This window comes from Suillus bovinus (genome assembly GCF_016758785.1).
Source record: "Suillus bovinus strain UH-Sbo-P2 chromosome Unknown EDB93scaffold_5, whole genome shotgun sequence".
In the NCBI taxonomy this organism is placed as follows: domain Eukaryota; kingdom Fungi; phylum Basidiomycota; class Agaricomycetes; order Boletales; family Suillaceae; genus Suillus; species Suillus bovinus.
Genome location: NW_024542061.1, coordinates 209,390 through 222,058, shown reverse-complemented (window position 1 = coordinate 222,058; position 12,669 = coordinate 209,390). Strand labels below are relative to the sequence as shown.

Sequence of the window (12,669 nt, the reverse complement as noted above, 5' to 3'; positions counted from 1 at the left end):
ACTTCGAAGTTATCAATAATCAGTGAATCAGTTGATCAGTTCCTCACAGAACATGAACTCCCCTGCTACAGTTAGATTCAATGACCCTCCGGTCACTGGATATAACTCAATGGATGTGGATGAATCAACCGTGTCCCGGATGTCAACAGGTATGTTCAACATCCATCATACCTTATCAATTTACTGGACATCCTCAGATCAATTATATTTTGGGCCGGCTGATGACCCAGAATCATGTTCTGTGTCATCCAATGGTCCGGAGGTCTTTTCTCCAATTTCCGGTGAGTTTATCAATTGATATGATGACAATCTAATCATCCATGGTCACTCAAATCTCACAGATCATTCACGTCCGGCTCAATGTGATCAACCAGGCCTCCCGGTTCACCCGGACCTATACATTGGGCCTGAGGATGACCTGATGGCTGGGATGCATGGTGAGTATTATTTAAATCATCTAACAATGCATGTTGACACAAAAATCTTGCAGATCAGTCACTTCCGGCCCAACCTGATATGCTGGGTCTAGCCATCCACCCGGATCTCTACCTCAGGCCTGATGAAGATATTATGACTGAGATCCCGGGTATGTTCATCAATTAAATGAAAAGTCCGGCCATCCCTGGTTACTAAAACCTGACAGATCCATCACCTCCAGGCCCAACTTATCACCCGGATGTACCCATCCACCCAGACCTGTACCTCGGGCCTGATGAAGATTTGATGCCAGAATTCCTTGGTCTGTTGTCATGAGTACCTTTAACAAACCATTATTCTTTCTTGAATCTTCCTAAATGTCAATACACAGCGCCTAAGTCAAACCCTAACCCTACCCTGAAAGTGTCTATCATTCCCGAAATACCTTTAGCGCCTACGACACGTGTCTTCGATGTGACTGATGAAGAAGACAAGTTCTTTGATTGTGAATAGATTAGATTAGATACAATAAGATAAGATAAGATATGGTCATGTGATGCTTCTCTAATATTCTACAATGTTCTATGGTACAATTCCCTTTTCCTTTTTATGATTGGCTAGTAGTTGTATCTCAGTTTCAATATCAGTTTCAATAGTTGTATATAGGTAGCACGTCTTGGTCAATAGTTCCTTAGTTCAAACCTCTTGTATCTACACTGTAGCAATCCAAGACGTCCTTGCTCATTATCTTCTTGTTGTGATAACCTTCGTTTGAGTCCTAGTCTCTGCCCTAGTGTTTATTCATTATTGGGTTGTGACATCTGTCAATCAAAACATCTCACCATTTCTGTTCACTAAACCATTACAGATAAATCTCTTCTGGCCCAACCTGATCAACCAGGTTTCCCCATTCACCCAGACATGTACTTAGGGCCTGAAGATGATCTGATCGACTGCGAGGTGAAGCAGGAGTGTGCTGATTCGGATAGTGAGGTCTCAGGTGCGCCGGTAGTATCTAGGGCATGTAGGTTTCTCCCTACCATCCAGGTTTTCTTACTTAATTCATCTCCCAAGCAATTGCAAAATCTCCCGAACATGATTTGCCACACCCGGATGTCACATATGAAGAATTGCTTGCCATGGTCCGGGATCTCCGACCATTTGAGTCTTACAATCACACAGGCAGTGAGTATCTGATATAATCATTTATCTTTCTGCTAATTTGTTTCTTAGTTCAATCCATTCAAGATGGGGTCCAGGATTACAAACAGCGACACGGACATATTCCCAACCCATCCATCCAACAACTACTCGAGGCTGAGAGACCATTCCGAACTGCCTGGGCAAAAACATCTGACAAACTCAGAAGAGCTGATGAAGACCTCCAGAAGCTGCAAAGAGCTGAATGTTTGACTTCCGAAATGCTCAAGGTATTAGATTCCCTCATTCTTAGGTTTGAAGATCAAATTCAAATGTAAATTACACAATTTCTGTTAGTAGACAAATTATCTGTGAACTTCCGAATTTTTATGAACCCACTCACGTCATGTAAACTACTTAATTATGGATGTATTGAACTCCCATTTCCGATTTATTCACTATCCGAGGACTACCAAGGCCCAAGTATCGATCACCGGGTCCATGTTTCGAGTCCGGCACATCAATAACCTACTTCCCATTGCATGACATGGATATGTACATAAGGGGAGACAGTGTGGGATAAGTCCATCCACTTCCTTCCCCTTGCTCTTGTCACCCGAGGAGTACTGTCTAATGGCTTTGGCATTGACTTACTCCGGGTGGTCCTCGCCAATGGCTCAATCACCGCTTTCTTTCCCCTGCATCCTTTTCAGAGCTGGCGATGTTTTCCTCCCTTCCATTGCAACATCATCGTCAAACTCACCAGTGTTGCCATTGGTTAACCCTGCCAGGAGGTTGCCCATTTGCGATGTCAGCAGTGCACCACGTTTCACCGGCTTGACGGGGCGAGGCTTCGGAATTGACGGTGGGATTGCTGTCTCTGCATGTGATGATGAAGGACCTTCTCCGGTTCTGGTTCTCTTTTTCGGTGATCTACCATCAGCCGAGTCATTATCATCATCATCATCATCATCATCTGAATGATGAGTGTCATTCCTGAAATCACTGTCAGGTTCGGAGGATGAATCCCTAGGGCTTCGGATGATTACCCTTTGCATGTTTTTGACTTTACCCATCCGATGGGAAGGTGACCTGCCTGATATGACCGATGCTACCATGTCGCCATCTTTGTTCTTCCACGCTTTGAACATGAATGTTGATCCTTCGCCTTTCTCCTGCCGAGCATACCAGAAATTGAGGAGGGCCGTTGTGTCCCAATTTTGCAACTTGGAAGGCTCCTTCAAGTCGACATCCGCTGGAAGATATCTTCGTGACACAAATTCATCCTGGCATTGAAGGATGGCTGCTCCATGGCACTACTGCCTTGTTGATCCCCAAACAAATCCCTATGTTGATGCATTCAACAATGTCCTGGATGTAGCAAGGATTGACTCATGATAGTGCGATGTGAGAAAAGCCCTGACTATGGCCTTCTTCTCCTCGAGTTTTGTTTCGGTGATGTCCAGAAGCAACAGCATCCCATCCTTGTCAGTGTCGAGCTCGAAGGCTTGTTTTCAAATTTTCTTGCGACCTCCCTTCATCTGTCGGCCACCTTCCCGTGCTCCAGCACCTATCACAGAGACCATCAACACACCCCTCTGGGTATCAACAGTTTAAACACTCACCGAACTGTTCCTGCGCATACTCCTGCCACACCAGCTCAATGTCCTCCCAGTCCTTTGTCTTCATGAAGCTGTCCCCATCTCCTAATGCCTTGTTATCATTGTGCCTGCATGAAATATATTGGGTTGAAAGATCTGCGATGACAGGTAAAATTCACTCACATCCTGAACAGCACCTCGCCCTGTTCATTCTTCCAAGCTGACAACACAAACACTCTCATCCTGCATTGCCTCCACATCTCCTTCAAAAAGTGCTCCATATATGCAGGTCCCTTCTTATGGGCAACCTGTGCTTGTATCTCGGGAGGAGGACAGTTGTTGGACCATTCTTTGGCAGTTTCTTTTGCCTTCTCCAACTTGTTGTCAGACAATTCAGCCATGACTCTCTTCACAGCTGCCTGATAATGCTTGAACATACCAGGATCTCCTGGCTTTGCCCCGGACTCATCCTCGATCCTCTTCAGCACCTCTTCCCGATTCTCCTGGTAGATCACCATCCTAGGCGTCCATTTCCTCCCATACTTTATCATGTCCTTCCTTTCCTTCTTTTTCTTGTTGTTGAACAACCAAGTCTTGTACATCTGAGCATTGAAGGAAGTGTAAGACATTAAAATTTTTGTTTCGCATCGCAACAAGGATGTATCACCTGCTTCCTCTTTTTCCATTGTCCTTGGTCCACCTTTGGCGCAAACAACCTGGCAGCCCTGGCAATTGCAGTGAAAACTGCCTGCTTCTCGCTCCTTTTCGCAGAAGTCCACTCAGGAAGGTAGTTCTTCAGCTCAGAAATTTCGGTTTCTGTGAGCTTCTGTGTCTGGGGTTGACGTGCCCTATGTCTTCCAGGAGACAAGCGAGTGGAATGACCTGATCTTGCCATGGTGACTCTGATTGGTGAATGTGCTGAGGGTAAGCAAGGCATAATTAATATTGGTTCGAAGTTCAACTTTGACCAAAGCCTAACAGTTGGTTAATCAACCCATATCAGACATGATGCCATTAATGGAAATAAATTTGTAATGAACAACCAATACTGCACAAACATAGCATTGGAATAACAATTCGTGCGACCTTCCTGAGCTAATGCTGTTCTTGCAACATTCAAAAATAAGATGAAGATAGGTCTATGCACCCCGCTGCAAAAATCCCACAGGGTAGAAGCAAGGGGCAGAAAAGGTAGGAAAACTTGGGTCAAGGTCCCGCTTGCAAGTGCAAGACGACATGCCTACAGGTCCATGCCTAACTCTCCCCCGGAATCACCAACACTTCAGCCTGTTCCTGCACCACCTACTTGGGAAGACTGTCCTGATAATACTTATGAGCAAGACCAAGGCTCATTCGAGCCTTTGCAGCTTCCAAAACAATGGCAAGTGAATGTAAACCATTGGAGTGTCGTTCAAACATTGCTAAGTATAACAAATGCAGAGCCAGAATGACTACCTGAGGCAATGGCTCCCAAGGCAGGAATCATATCTGCATCACCTCCTGGATCAAGAAGCTCCTCCAGAAGATAGGAGATGTGTCGTCTGTGACCAGGATGGGGTCTACAAATGTCAAGATTGTCTTGGGGAGCCACTCTATTGCACGGGATGTTGCAGGAGTCAACATTGTCGCAATCCTTTCCACTGGATCAGTCAATGGAATGGTCAGTTCTTTGAGCAAAGTTGTCTCGCTCATGTCGGACTCGTCATACACCTTGGTCATGATGGCAAAGAATGTCCTGCACTCACAAATAGGTGGGATTTGTTCGAAGGAGACAGACCTGAGGACCAGCTTGAGCCTGAAGATCTACCATCCATGTCGGGACCAGAGTTCTGGCCTAAGGAAAACACCATGGTCATCGTCAACAAGTCCGGAGTTCATCGCCTCGAGGTTCGATGCTGCAATTGTCCAAACACCATGAGTCCGGACATTCAAATGTTTCGACATGGATTTTTTCCTGCATCATTCAACAAACCGAAGACTGTGTTCACCTTCAGAGTGCTTGACAATTTTCTATTGGACAACCTAGAATGTGGCACCTCCACAATGAACTATTACAGCAAGCTCCGGCGAATGACCTCCAGCATGTTTCCTCACCTTGTTCTGGTAATTATATATCTCCTTCATCTAAAGGACATTATATTGACAAGGCACTTGGCAAGGACCGATACAGAGAGCTCATGAGAGTTGCTCGACAGTGGAGGCAGTTGAAGACCATGAAATGACATGGCTTCGGTCATCATTCCAATGCCCTGAATGCTGGAGATCTCGCATTGTTTTGCCCAACATGTCCTCAGCCTGGGATCAACATATCCTTGTCAGGGAATGAAACACTTGATGAGTGAGTCTAGTTTCATACTTAAGTGACCTAAGTGATGATAAGAACTCCAAGCTGGAAATATACCTGGTCATTTGTGATGGACGGTAATTTCAAAGCTGAACACTTGCATCCCATCAAGCCATTTGATGAAGTATGGCTTGCAGATGGGCTGGGGTTCATGGTGGGAAATGACAGGTATAAAGCGCATCTTGTGGAGGCTGCTGACACTTTGGAAAAATCTAGCTGCAACAATCACCGGGCGGTAAATCAAGCAAATGCGGCTCGGCACAAGCTGGAGTCGATGGGTATCGGGGGAGTTGCTTGTGCCCACCACGGCTGCTTTGTCCCTCATGCGATGGTCGATTTTCAGAAAGGTGAAAGGCAAGCTGAACATGAAGTTCTACATTCAGGAGTTGATCATGCATCATTTGCAGACAAATGAACATGGACTACGCCCTTTGCAAGGCTGCCCAGCACAACATGGAAGGCATTACCAGGGCTGTCACCTTTTATGACATCAACTGTCAATACAACAAGCACCTTCGGGTTCGGGTGGATCGAAGCTGATTTCTTGAAATGGTACCGGAATTGACCATCATTCCCAGCATCGGTTTGTGGCACATGCATGGACATCAAGACAGCTGTTATGTCCGATATGCATCGAATTTCATTGAAGGCATTGGCTGGATGGATGGAGAGATCATGGAGACTCTCTGGGCACATCTCAACCTAATTTCCCCCACTGCTCGGGGAATGTCGTCCCCTCATCGACAGGAATGTCTCGATTTTCAGATGAATGATTCCAACTTCTGCAAGATGATCTGCATAAAAAGGACCCTTTGCTGTAAATACAAGCAGGCAAAAAATTGCATTGCTGAAAGTGAAAAGGCTTTCGACAGACTCGATGAAGCAGCACCCGCTAATTTGAAGACAGAATGGTTGGCCAAGGAGAGGATCGCTCAATCCAGCAGAATAAATGATCCTGCGGCGATGGATGTTTACAAGATAAATATCAAGAAGGGTAAGCTGACCATGTCTCCATAGAAGTCCGACTTAATTTCGCACTCAGCACCAAGCAAAAAGGAGATCGAACTTAGACTGCTAGAGCAGGGTAATGCCCATAATGCAGCACCATCTCGGAGATCTGTGGCGACATGGATATCTATGGGGTTAACAATCGAGGAGGCTTAAATTGCATTGCTCATTGAGGTCCAAAGAATTGGAAAACGAACTATGGAGACACAGAGATTAGACCTTGCCCGGCAATGAGATTGTCTCCAAGGCCAGATAGATGGATTTACATGTTCTGCTGTCATGCATCTCGGAGAGGGATTCGATGGAGATGACGATCATGACGACTTGAATGTAGACATCCTAGATGATCTCGATGATGACCCAGAAGATTTACCGAGACATCTGATACATGGATGAACTTGCCCGAGCTCATTGTGATCCCATTGCCATCAAACCTCGGGGTAGATCGATGCAGACGCTTGATGGCAGAGGATCTCATTCCGCTAAAGATGTCCCTTCACGAAGGGCAGGCAAATGATACACTTTACAACCTCTGCATTCACTTGTGCAACAAGGCAGTCCTATTCTGAACGATGGTCAGGCAAGCCAAATCTCAAGCCCTGAAAATTTGAGCCTGGTCGCAGGTGACATCAGTGCAGCAGGCTGTCTCCCTGCATGTGAGTATATATACCAAGACCAGGACACAAATGATGAAACTTGACATGGCACATGGCCAACTTCAGAAGTACAAACCCCTGCTTCGCGAGCAGCTCAAAGTCAGCACTGCCATGGGTGATCCAAATGCCTGTGGTCAACAAAATGAATCCCTTGTGTGGTTCTGGTCCGTCGAGGTCGACATGCATGGTCTGGATCAATCATGGAATGAGGAATGTGAGTTCCCTAATGCTCGACACGTCCGACATTGAGCTGACCAGATGAATATGAAGTTTACCAAGTTCACTAGCTCTGGGCAAAGGCACTACGGGATCAATGGAAGGAAGAGCTGATGTTGGTCCAATTCGAGATGGATTGGACATGTAACTTTTTCTTGTGGAAAGCAACCCAATGGGGCGACCGGATGCAGGAATCATTCACGAAACGACTTCCGGGTCATGCATGCTACTCTGGAAGGCAATCCCGAATGTATTCATTGCTGGTGCAGGACACCCAGGCAGCGTTTCAACACCTGCAGACCGTTTTGATAGATTCCCAAGATGAATGAATGGTTTATTGCCGATGGGATATAACAACCATTTCGATATACAAATTTAGTCCCAGGAATTGGCCAGGTCAGCCCATGTCGGAGTTTGAAAAATTTATCCATCCATCAGTGGATGATATCTTCACATCTGAACCAACTGTCATTGTCATTGCCAGTGTGATACTCCTGCATCAGCTATGCCTGAATTATATCCTTCTCCTGCATCCACTTCTGACAATCAGAATTCACCCAATGAGTACCGGCCCCTCACTCTCACTCCTGCAGACATTTCAGCTACTATGTTGATGTCTGCATCGCTGTCTTCTTAGATAATGATCTATAGATGAACACCTACAAAATCAAATATCTCCACGGTCAGCGATTCAGACAAATACCAATGACTGATAACGTGGTCGTTCGTGGGTGGCCTGTCAGTATATCCAAGCTACGGTCAAACAAAGGTACTCTACGATATCAGTATAGAAACACTAGTCAACCCAGCGGTATGGTGTTGACTAAAAGAAACATAGAAACAGAAAAAAAATAACCAAGACTAAGCACAATCACTGGTGCTAAACAGAAATGAGAACTAAGACTAGGCACAATCAATGGTGCTATATTCTAAACTTACTATGAAACAATCGTGCGAAGATGTATTGGTCACTCCCACAGCGCAAACAGGTAGGATCAAAGGTCAAGACTTGTCAAAAGCTTCTGTAGAACTCTTAGCCTAATATTGAATCTGCTGCCAAGGAACTCACGATGAGTATTAAACAGAATCAGAAATGGACGTCCTTGGATTTCAATACCAAGTCCCCTATTCAATAGCTAAAGCCTATCTGACAAATAACAATCCTGGCTCAGTATACTACTCAGATGTGTGAGGTCAAGTGGACAATAATCAACTTCTGAAGTCTCCCCACTAAGCTACTCTGAGCCTTTAGCAGACATAGAGACAACACGAAGAATCCAAAGATAAGGCTCGAATGTATTCGCTACAATCAAAAGTACGTTAGTATCAGCAGCAAGAAACAAACACTCAGTATATATTCGCTAAAATCTATAACACTGTTAGTGACACAATAATAAATGAGCACTCAGACTGTTAGCTTTCAATGGGTAGAGAGAGTGAAACAGATAGAGTGAAACAGATCCCAAGCTAAAGAAATAGATAGAGTGAAACAGAACCCAGACTAGTGAAACAGAGATAAGGAAATAGATCCCAAACTAAAAGAAATAGATCCCAGACAAAAAGAAATAGATCCCAATCAAAATGAAATAGATCCCAATCCTAGAGAAACAGAGATAGAGAGATAGAAACAGAGACATACAAACACTCAGAAAAACAAGAGATTTCTCCAAACAAATAAGCCAAGCCTTGCAGGTTGTTGAGCACAGTGAGCTCAATGGCTCCTACTGTCTCATCAATGCACCTGACAATGTCGAACAACTCTTCAGTGGTTGTTGCTGATGCTGATCACACACAAACCTCACTCACAATTTTATTAAGGGTGACTCTGGGAGTCTGATTGATTGCATTTCAGGCCAAAACGGAGGTCCTTATATAGACAAATCTACGTGGCTGTGCTAATTTACTCCCGTGTACCTAGGTATATTCAATTTTTGTTTTCTCATGTACCTAGATATACTACATGATTTGTCAGGCTTAGTCATAGATCAGCTGACTGTGGTAAGAAAACATGGTTTACATAATATATTGAAACTTGTTTGTATTTGGTGTTATTTAGAGACATAGCATATGTCATAAAGCAAAACCGGGTAACACGTGTATTTAAAGTTTCCTGGAAGTTCCCACAAACAAACATATGCGGACGGTATTTTTCATGGAAGCTTCAGATACCTGAGAATCTAGCTGAGTCATCTTCGAGCCAAATAACACAAAATTCATTCCATGCAAAATTCCCGAAAAATATTCACTAACACCGCACAGTCATGCACCAGACCAGTTTGGTGCAGGTCATCGCCATCCGCGTATCCATCTCCCAATATCAGGCAGAGGCTGCAAACAACAATCTTCCCCCTTTGGCTCAGATCAGGCACTTCAAAGCTGGGCTGCAATGGGAGATCACTGTAAGACCCTGATGACACTGGTGGTTAATGCTGACATCTTCCACAGACTTTTGTCACGCCCATCCTCCAGTACTCAGCTGCCAGGAACATCATTTCAGTCGTTCCCAGCCCTATTGCTCATATTCTTCATTTGATTCCCAGTCACACCTGGAACACGGTTCCGGATCACATCTTTTCATATCACATCTGTGTGTTTCATGATGTCGCAGATCCCGGAGATCCATCCTGGATCGTATCTGGCTATGATACCCCATGGTGGATGGGAAAAACTGCAATCCCGAATGAACCATGGCAATGGGATCGGGTGATGACTTGCTGTATCTTTCACTACCAGCATTGGCTAGTAAGATTCTTATTCCATTTCCTTGATTCATGACTGATCTGCTCTAGGATGGCATTGAGAATGATGGTCTGACAATTCTGGAGCAGGTGGATCATACCTCAGTCCCATCACTGATGGGACTGAGGTGGATTAGAGAACACCTCCTGACATTACTTGAGGAGCAACGTGAGGGCATCCGTGACAAGATGGCAGAGATACAAATCTACACTGCCATTCTGGACAGATTGAAGAGAGGCAGAGGAGAGTAGCTCTAGTCACTCAGTTGGAAATGTTGAAGTGCAAGTTGCATATGTGTTTTATGAGTACTGAAAATCACATGTAAACATTGCAATATCTAACATGATGTTATATGGCGAGTCCCAAAATAAACGGTGCAGATGCTCATCACCATGTCCTGACCACCGAGGTCCGGATATCGAGTCCCAATTACCGAGACCCCATTACCGAACTCCGAATATCGAGTTTCAAGTTCTGAATGTTGAGTACCGAGCGTCAAGTACCAAATGCTGACTGCCAAATATTGAACTCCGAGTTCCAGATCTCCATTACCGATTCCCGACTCCCAGAATTTAACTACCGAGGTCCAAATATTGAGACCTGAGTGCTGAGACCTGATTACTGAACTCCAAATATCAAGTGTCGAGTTCCGAATATCGAGTCCCGATTACCGAGTTCCGAAACATCGGGTACCGAGTGTCGAGTACCGAATGTTTACTGCCAAATATCGAACTCCGAGTTCCGGATCTCCATTACCGATTCCCGACTCCCGGCATTTAACTACTGAGGTCCAAATATCAAGACCCGAGTGCTGAGACCCAGATACCAAGCTCCTGGCCTTGATGACTGTCAATAGGATCTGAGTCTAAATTCAATGATAGCCTTTGCCCCAGTACCATTTTCAAATTTGTACAGCAGCATTAATACTTACATTTCTTTGCTTCTCTGTGCCCTTTTGACTTGTAGGTTCCTTTTGCAACAGACCGTTCTTCTTAGCATTGCCTAGGGTAAGGTCAATGATATCTTCTGCACTACTCCAACCCAGGGCCGGCCTTTTGTAACTGCGCACCACAACTGAAACCCCACTCCCTTGTGCTGAATGTGTTGGTGCTCGAGTGTCATCAAGAGAGACGGTTCATACTTGGTAGTTGAAAGCAGGTACTGACATGGATAATTACACTTTCTACTTGTTTCATCTTCCACATGGTGGTAGGGTTCGTCAATCCAACCTAGCCCATCCACATGAGGGAACCCCAGCATAAATATGAACAGAGTCCCTCATATACCATGCCCACCCAACCCTATCCCCCTCCACCTCATGAACCCCATGTCCAACAATCCTTCTGGAAAATCCAATCATACACCCGGGATCGTACCCAAACTCCAGCTGAAGGCTTGGCATGCTCATCCGAGCATTAGAATAATTCCCCACAGTGGTGAGAATATTGAAGCATTCAGGAATTGATAAATGGTCTCAATGATGTGGGGTTTGATGATTGAGAATGACGGATAGCGTGTTAAACACAAATGCCCAGTACTGGAGGATCTCAGACATTCTTGGCAGTTCCTTGCTTTCTGCCTTTTCTCCGAGGCTTGAAAATGTTTGTAACCCTGCCTAGTACTGCTCCAGATGCATGATCCTGAGTGCCGCTGATGTGATGGCTGCCGGCCTTGCAATGGCATTTAGGATTCCCTTGGACAATGGTCCCTTTAATGATGCAGATACCTCCAGGTCCGCTAGATTCTATGGGATTGGTGAGCTCAACTACCGAAATCATCATCCTATCAAATCCTACCTCATGCCCCTGTTGAAACCATGCCGGAGATGAATTGATGCACCCGGCAGGTAAGCCAACATCTTCTGAGCGGTGTTTGAACCACTCCAGATTGGTTCGCCAATTCCCATCGACCTTCACACTTCTTTCCAGACTCGGAGACAGCAAGTCGGTGGCTGCCCAAATTTCCTTCTGTGGTTACCATTTGGTATTTAATATATATTGAGTAACAATGTATATCACACACCTGTGTTTCGGCTGTCAGGGTGTCTGGGAGGTACCATGTGATGATGGTGCTGGACACATCTAGAATGGTGGCAGATATGTCCACAAACCTTGTCCCCTCATGGCCGGGAGGACATCTCTTAAGCAACTTCTCCTCTTTCTCCTCATTGTGCCCGGTGTTCTTCGGGGAGATCAATTTGCTATATCTTGCAATGTCAATGTTCATCTGAACTGTGATGAAGGAATTTGAATGATCAAATGAATTTTCCGAATCTGCAGGAAGACCCACTCGGATTTTTATATGCCTTTATGAGGCGATCTACCAATCGATCACAGGCCATCACTAGATCAGTGTCTGGGTTAGGAGAAGGTATCACTGGGTCTCCTCCTGTCTTCTCTGCATTGAATTTCTGTGCAATATATTCACATGCCTCGTGAGTGACTGTCAGGGCCCAAGTGCACCAGAGGCTTATTTCAATTGCAGAAGTGGAAGAACCATTCATGATGAAGTCGATCTTGGGAAATCAGAAGCTGAATGCTGGACGCCC

The 12,669-nt window shown here is 45.1% G+C and overlaps 7 protein-coding genes across 7 annotated transcripts; 4 read left to right on the top strand and 3 right to left on the bottom strand.

Moving 5' to 3' along the window:
• Nucleotides 1-52: 52 nt before the first annotated feature.
• EDB93DRAFT_1246112 (uncharacterized protein) lies at nucleotides 53-1,895 on the top strand (the record flags this gene model as incomplete). The annotated part of the gene is made up of 9 exons (XM_041452402.1): nucleotides 53-149; nucleotides 198-281; nucleotides 342-437; nucleotides 491-586; nucleotides 644-739; nucleotides 809-922; nucleotides 1,286-1,441; nucleotides 1,492-1,602; nucleotides 1,651-1,895. The coding sequence occupies 9 exons, from the start codon at nucleotides 53-55 to the stop codon at nucleotides 1,893-1,895; spliced, it is 1,095 nt and encodes a 364-aa protein (XP_041311997.1).
• Nucleotides 1,896-3,337: 1,442 nt separating this feature from the next.
• On the bottom strand, nucleotides 3,338-3,760 carry EDB93DRAFT_1077224 (uncharacterized protein; the record flags this gene model as incomplete). Its single annotated transcript, XM_041445296.1, has 1 exon — nucleotides 3,338-3,760. One exon carries the CDS (start codon nucleotides 3,758-3,760, stop codon nucleotides 3,338-3,340), a length of 423 nt encoding a protein of 140 aa, XP_041311996.1.
• A 539-nt stretch (nucleotides 3,761-4,299) lies between these two features.
• Nucleotides 4,300-6,666, top strand: EDB93DRAFT_1100472 (uncharacterized protein; the record flags this gene model as incomplete). The annotated part of the gene is made up of 8 exons (XM_041447011.1): nucleotides 4,300-4,349; nucleotides 4,405-4,549; nucleotides 4,599-5,261; nucleotides 5,453-5,496; nucleotides 5,548-5,670; nucleotides 5,719-5,849; nucleotides 6,152-6,496; nucleotides 6,545-6,666. 8 exons carry the CDS (start codon nucleotides 4,300-4,302, stop codon nucleotides 6,664-6,666), a joined length of 1,623 nt encoding a protein of 540 aa, XP_041311995.1.
• Nucleotides 6,667-7,124: 458 nt separating this feature from the next.
• On the top strand, nucleotides 7,125-7,711 carry EDB93DRAFT_1077462 (uncharacterized protein; the record flags this gene model as incomplete). Its single annotated transcript, XM_041445317.1, has 2 exons — nucleotides 7,125-7,403; nucleotides 7,454-7,711. Coding segments are annotated over 2 exons (537 nt in total), but the record flags the coding sequence as incomplete, so codon positions are not given.
• A 1,932-nt stretch (nucleotides 7,712-9,643) lies between these two features.
• Nucleotides 9,644-10,372, top strand: EDB93DRAFT_1246108 (uncharacterized protein; the record flags this gene model as incomplete). Its single annotated transcript, XM_041452401.1, has 3 exons — nucleotides 9,644-9,781; nucleotides 9,828-10,124; nucleotides 10,172-10,372. The coding sequence occupies 3 exons, from the start codon at nucleotides 9,644-9,646 to the stop codon at nucleotides 10,370-10,372; spliced, it is 636 nt and encodes a 211-aa protein (XP_041311993.1).
• A 416-nt stretch (nucleotides 10,373-10,788) lies between these two features.
• Nucleotides 10,789-11,326, bottom strand: EDB93DRAFT_1100469 (uncharacterized protein; the record flags this gene model as incomplete). Its single annotated transcript, XM_041447010.1, has 4 exons — nucleotides 10,789-10,986; nucleotides 11,053-11,152; nucleotides 11,191-11,261; nucleotides 11,288-11,326. 4 exons carry the CDS (start codon nucleotides 11,324-11,326, stop codon nucleotides 10,789-10,791), a joined length of 408 nt encoding a protein of 135 aa, XP_041311992.1.
• Nucleotides 11,327-11,736: 410 nt separating this feature from the next.
• Nucleotides 11,737-12,624, bottom strand: EDB93DRAFT_1246107 (uncharacterized protein; the record flags this gene model as incomplete). The annotated part of the gene is made up of 4 exons (XM_041452400.1): nucleotides 11,737-11,865; nucleotides 11,918-12,088; nucleotides 12,144-12,352; nucleotides 12,411-12,624. The coding sequence occupies 4 exons, from the start codon at nucleotides 12,622-12,624 to the stop codon at nucleotides 11,737-11,739; spliced, it is 723 nt and encodes a 240-aa protein (XP_041311991.1).
• Nucleotides 12,625-12,669: the final 45 nt, after the last annotated feature.